Here is a 6,517-nt window from a genome sequence, read left to right as displayed (position 1 = left end):
GGGGATGGAATCCTCTGGGAGGCAGGGAGAAGAGGAATGGGATAAGGAACTATGGGAGTGGGGTAACAACTGGACTGAAAAAAAAAGTAATAATAATATAAAAGTTTATTATTTAAAAAAAGACTACCTCCTTTCTGTTCTTTTGTCTCAAGAACTTATTTGAATTTTAATTAAAATTATACACATTGCCATAATTTCATAGAAAATAACCACTAGAAACACCAATTAGGTCTGCAACTATTTTTATTAAGTTCATTTTTGCATTGTAAAGCACTTTGGGTGTACAATTCAACCTTTTAATTCAATAAGAACCACTTAAACTCCCAAATTAACTGAACAAAAGAACTAAATTAGTCAGGAATCTAGGGGTGTGCATCTTGAAAAATCAAACTTGAATCAACTGAAGCAAGAAATTTTATGAGAAGAATAGTTAGTATTTTCCATTTCAATGACAGCAAGTCCTGGAATACACGTCCACATTCAGCAAAAAGGTGAGAAACCCTTCTCACTGTCCACATCAAGGGTACGGGTGGAATCTAGACACAAGTAATTCTCAGTTTCACAAATCAGAAGAGGACTGGGAAAGCTACTAGATCAGCCAAAAATAAATAAAGTAAAAATTAGCACAGATTCTGCAAGTTCAGGCACTACTACATGAAGGTAACATGCAGCGTTGTAAGCTGGCATTAAGGCAAACTTTTAGTGCTTTGGTTGTCTTCCACCTCCATCCTCCTCACCCCTCCTTCCTTCGACTAATAAGACAATAACCAGTCAAACCAGTGAATGAATATTTTTAAAACAAACAAACAAAAAAGACTCGCTCCCTTTCTTAGCTTTTTTCCCCCCACTTCTTCCGTAAGCCTAAATTTTCGCTGGACAAATTGTCCTTTAGAGCGCACATAAGCATCGCTAGTGTTAATGCTAGAAGGGTTTCAGAGCGCCCTATGTTATGGTGAGGGCTCAGGGTTGCTTTGGAGTGGTGGCCTCAGACTCTCCACTATGCGCTTCCACACTCGGAATTCATCTCCTCATCCTGAGGGCTCTGGGGTTTGGAAGCAAGCTCCTGGTCCTGCCTCTTCTTCAGCTGCTGCATTTTCATGTTTAAATCCAGTAAAGTTCGGGCCAACTGGTGGTTCTGGAAACGCAGTTCCAGCTAAAAGAAAAAAATAGATAATAATAATAATAAGGGATGTTATTAGTTTGAGATATAGATCAAACGAAACGGCTCCCCAACCGCACATGAGCAATAAGGACTGGGTGGGAAAGGCAAATAAGACAAAAAGAAAGATGCATTTTTGCACCTTACGATCCCATTCTGATCTGGCTATTAAAGTAGCTTTTTCTACAACAAGGTAAAACCCAGAAAAATAAATAGCTTTTGAAATGGCCTTGAAATGAAAACAGAAAGCGCTGATGCACGAAGCTGTCCTCGTGAAAAATACCTATGCACCAAAGGCTGTTTTCAAGCAATGGCGTGGGATCGCAGTGCAATCCGTTATCTTTATGAGCTTTCTGAGCCACGGGATAACTGCCTGGGGCCACCTGAGTGCTCAGGGTTTGGAGCCCATTTACTTGATTACTTGTCATTTCAAGTTTTCAGGATTTTAAATGGCCTCCCTGCTGAGTAAAAACATATAATGACACCTCAGAGGCGCATGTATAGTTATATGTCCTTATATAAGCTAACACTTTTCACTGTAGAACAAAGCCTGTTATGGAGCAAGGCTGATTCATAACCTCCCGCAGTGGGAGTTTATGAGGCCCTTGTGAGTCCAAATAAAATTTTAAAAATTACATCTCCAAGGACAGGTTGCTTAGAAGGCAGTCTACCAACAAAGTTTGTTCCAGCTGTATTATAACCTAAAGCCTAAAGATCAATTACTTGGGTCTTCCTTCAATTGAGTCATGCTTCATGCGGCTTGTAAAATAACATTTTCTGTGTACCATCTTGATCAGCTCAGCAACAGTAGCCCTCAGGATAAGCCAGGGCACTGTAATAGTTAACTGCCAATACTGCAGTGAGTGGTGATTCCTTCTCAATTGGCCAAATAAATTATTGGGCATAGGTATCTTTTAATTTTCCTCTGACATTTATGGTTTTTATTCTTTTGCACTTGGAACCACTTCTCTGGAAGCAAGAATTAGAAATGATAAAGTGTAGCCTCCCCCAGCCTTGAGCAGGCTGATTCAGACCTTGCTGCCACCGCGAATGAGACCACCTGGGGTGGAACCTTCTGACCTAGTTGGTTCTATTGTTCTGTCACCTGGTTCTATTGTTCTGTCACCAGCCTCTGCTCTTCTCCACTACCACTGAGAGGCTGAACCTGTCTTCCAAACATAGAGCTGACAACCTGTGGAATTGCTGACCTAATGCTAACAGCTCTGACAGACTAAGTGCTAACAACTTGGCAACAAAGCATCAAGAAGCCTGGCATGGCAGGGGACGGGCTTTCCCTCTTTATTTTTTTTGTTTTTTGTTTTTTGTTTTGTTTGTTTTTGTTTTTGTTTTGTGAGACAGGGTTTCTCTGTCTAGCCCTGGCTGTCCTGGAACTCACTTTGTAGACCAGGCTGGCCTCAAACTCAGAAATCCGCTTGCCTCTGCCTCCCAAGTGCTGGGATTAAAGGCGTGCGCCACCACCTGGCTGCTTTCCATTTTATAAGCACAGACTACTAGTAAACATTGAGCCATGATCAGAAGTCTGTCTTGGTCTCTTCTCTCGCTGTTCTCTCCTTTACAGCTCCAGCCTCCCACTCAGGAACCCAGTTCGTGTGGCCGCAGGCGGCTACAATAAAGGAGACAGAGATCCAAGGCACCCAAAAGACAGAAACAAACCGCACACTGGGCGTGGTGGCGCACACCTTTAATGCCAGCACTCTGGAGGCAGAGGCAAGCGGATTTCTGAGTTTGAGGCCAGCCTGGTCTACAAAGTGAGTTCCAGAACAGCCAGGGCTAGATAGAGAAACCCTGTCTCGAAAGAAAAAGAAAGAAAGGAAGAAAGAGAAAAGAAAGAAAGCAGAAAAGAAAAAAGAAACAAACTGCACTACCCTCACCATAAAAATCCCGCATCTTTTACCACAAGGCTGTCCTCTGATTCATGCCTCAGGCTCTATAATCCCACCCTGCTTCATTTCCTGGCACTGTCTCCTGGCCTGCTTCTATCACAGGTAGCCAGAGACAGCTTGCCAGTTTGTCACTTCTCTCTCTATGGAATGCAAATAGATATCAGGAGTTGCTGAAAAGCCTCCCTTAACCAAGGCCAGGCACATTGCCTCTTTCTTAATCATACAGAACAGCCTTCCATTTACACGCCTTTGATAACACAGAGACTGCATTACCCCCGGCTGCTGTGGATGGGACACTGGTACGTTTTAATGATTGCATTCTCAATATGGAGTGCCTTGCCTCCACGTCCATGGGAAGTTCTCAAGGTTTAGCAAGGTGTCCTTGTTAAAAGACTGAGAGAAGGAAGGGGCAAGATGATAAGGTGATGGATATCTGTCCTCTGCCTTCTCTGTCAAGTCTTAAGGGGCACAATTACTGATAATGATTCACCCATCTATGGACAGGATGTGTGATTCACACTTATTTAGGAAATTCAAACACTCACGCTTTTACATTTCTTTCATCACAGATCCCTTTGAGAGTCTGATGAAAGCTGTAAAACTTCTCTGAGGGGTGAGAAAAAGGGACTTTATATACCTAGAAAACTTTTAAGTTTAACTCCAGAAATCCAAAGAACTAGAAATCAATGCCATCCATTAAGAGGAATAAGCCAAACAGAGCCTAGCATACATAATAGCACATTGTTGTCCCTTAGATAAACTCCATCATGACCCATGATGCCTCTGCACACATGGGAGCACTCATTCCCATAGAGATTTAGCTACTGACCCAGATCAAAAACTACTTCTAATGATGATCATGACGCAAGTATCTGCGTCTGGTTGTATATATTCTTGTTGTATATATTCTCAGCTTCTTTCCAGAAGCAAAACTCTAAAAACATTTTTTCTCATTTCTTTACATGTGCATATCTGTGTTTGCATGTGTGAGGGCAGACATGCTTGTGCCACCAGTGTTCCTGTGTCAAGGGGCAAGGAGTGGGGCTCCTGCCACCGAATGGGAACTGGGGATTGTACTTGGGTCTTCCGGCCTGCCCACAAGCTCTTCTAAAGTGCGGCTCAATTCTCAATTCTCGGAATGTTCATATTTGTCCTGCTAGGCACAATCAACTTCCAAGATCTATAATATAATAACAATAGTCAATAAAGAGTGCATATGGCAGAGGCATGTCATATAATACTATCTCATATAATATGCCAGTAATCTCATGATATTATCTCTACGTTACAGAGGAGTAAACCAACTCAGGTCTGCTAAGTCCGTCTCAAAGCTGGAGGGCCAGCAGGTATTCGAAGACCCCATGATTCCCTCCCTGCCTTCTCTCACTCATAATATCTTACTTGTCTAGACCTCCTATTGATGAAGCCACTTATTAGAACGTTAAGGGTCAAGGTGCCTCAGGGCTTGTCCTGCTTGACTTCTATATGGGTCAGCAAGAGGAGGGGGAGGGATGATGTAGAACAACTCAGTAGCATAGGGGTTTGGTTCAGCCAGGCCTACCTAGGCATTCCAGTGTGGCATACTGGCCCACAGCACTAACCTCGCGGAGTGCAGGGAGACGGTCTCACCAGGCAATGAGATGGCTTTACCATCCAGCTACTAGGGCTTACCATTTTGACCACACACACCATTAGATCAAGCATAATGCATTCCTTATCAAATTCAGATTGTTAGTATGGTTAAATTGGATTCGCTATCATGTTGCCCTTCTTAAAGCCAGTAATGAACTCGACCACCCACTGAGGTTTCTAACTGTTCTGAAGAAGCGGTTAGTTGTCGCACTCGATCCAAGAGAACTTTCCAAGTCTCCATTAGAGATAAATTGTCAAATTTATTATTTTTTTTTTCATTACAAAAAAATTGGTCTTTGCACACTCCTCCCTTTTGAATAGCCAGTCGGTTTCTGAATTCTTATCAAGGACTAAAACAAAAATACTTGGATTGACTCAGTTTCTCATACAATTATTCCATCCATCTTGGTTGCTGAAATTGAAATTTCTTTCTCAGCACGCTAACCATAGATATACTAGGAGTTTGCTATGGGGAAGCTTCTAGAAGATAGAAAACTACAGAAACAGACTGGGGAGGGGCTCCTAGAATCTGGGCCAATCTCTGGACTGTAGGCCAAGCTCTGATCTCTGGAGATTTGACCCAAGGAGGCCTTAACACCGAGTCCAGAGAAAATCGGGTCCCCAGGAGTGATCTCCCTCCCGGGCATCAACCCCACCCCTGCCGTCCTCCTGCAGGCTAAGCTCCAGCTTCGAACCCACGGACTCCAGAGCGCGAACCCCGCCGTACAGCCCGCGCTCACCAGCTCCGCGCGCAGCCGGGCCAGGGCGCACTCCATGCGCGCCCGGCTCCTTTCCTCCCGTGCTGCCGCCGCGGCGGCCGCCACCGCCGCCACCGCCTCTCGCGCGCGTCTGGCGCGCCCGCGTGCCGCCGCCCGCTGAAAGGCGCGCTCCAGCTGCCCGCGGAGCTGCTCCAGCACCGGGCTGGACGCCCGGACGTGCTCTGGCGCTTCGATGCCGATGCGCCAGGTGCCGCAAGGCATGCGGTGCACCGGGTGGAAGGCTGGGAACCACAGCGCAGCCCTTCCAGAGACTCCGTAGAGTCCCCGGGACATCCTCTGTCTGCAGTGGCTGTAGTCACCCAAGCCCATCGTGGTCCTTTTCTGCAGCGCTCCGACTGGGGATTTGCTTGCAAGTTGGAGCTTTTTAAGGCCGATCGGGTCGGGGGCGGGGGCAGTTAACGGAACAGGCAGGACCCTGGCAGTGGACGCTGTTACTGCCCGGCCACTCAGAGCGCTGCTCAGCTCCTTGCCCATCTCCTGTCTTCTCTACCTCATAGCAACAACGGAGGGAGGCCTTGTGACTAGAAGTTCTGACTGGATTTTTTTTTTTCAGCCTGTTATAGCTTTGGTTTTGAGAATGCATGGAGACTGGAACAGTCAACCCACCCAGATAAAAAACGAGGAACTAGCTGACGATTTACAACGGGGGGGGGGGGGGGGGGAGTTCGCCACAGAACTTTCCAGTTGCCTATTTCTAGTACTGTGAACTTTTGAAATAGTCTCTGACATTTTACTCTTTCAATACTGTGTCAGGTGTGGTAGAATCTAGACACCCTTCTGATCCTATACGCATGTATCATCCACAGTCCATGGTGAGAAGTTCGATCCTTTTGTAAGTTAGAATAGTCTTTCTATGATCACAGGAGCCCGGAGTTCTGAAACTCGGTGCTCCTCTTTAACCCTGATGACTTCTTGGCGAGTCTACATATATGAAAGGCTTAAAATAAAAAACCAACACCTTCCCTTACGACGGTATAATTCCCAGTCCAAGGTAATCATGAGCTAATAATGATTATCTGCATCATATAAAGTATATTTTAATG

General features: G+C 45.2%; 1 protein-coding gene across 1 annotated transcript; it reads right to left on the bottom strand.

Moving 5' to 3' along the window:
- Nucleotides 1-225: 225 nt before the first annotated feature.
- Aard (alanine and arginine rich domain containing protein) lies at nt 226-5,890 on the bottom strand. The gene is made up of 2 exons (XM_021183969.2): nt 5,436-5,890; nt 226-1,153 (listed from the first exon to the last, which is right to left on the bottom strand). Exons 1-2 carry the CDS (start codon nt 5,781-5,783, stop codon nt 998-1,000), a joined length of 504 nt encoding a protein of 167 aa, XP_021039628.1. The 5' UTR covers nt 5,784-5,890; the 3' UTR covers nt 226-997.
- Nucleotides 5,891-6,517: the final 627 nt, after the last annotated feature.

This window comes from Mus caroli, chromosome 15 (genome assembly GCF_900094665.2).
Source record: "Mus caroli chromosome 15, CAROLI_EIJ_v1.1, whole genome shotgun sequence".
Lineage (NCBI taxonomy): Eukaryota > Metazoa > Chordata > Mammalia > Rodentia > Muridae > Mus > Mus caroli.
The sequence above is the reverse complement of the archived record's forward strand: the minus strand, read 5'-3'. Positions and strand labels throughout refer to the sequence as shown.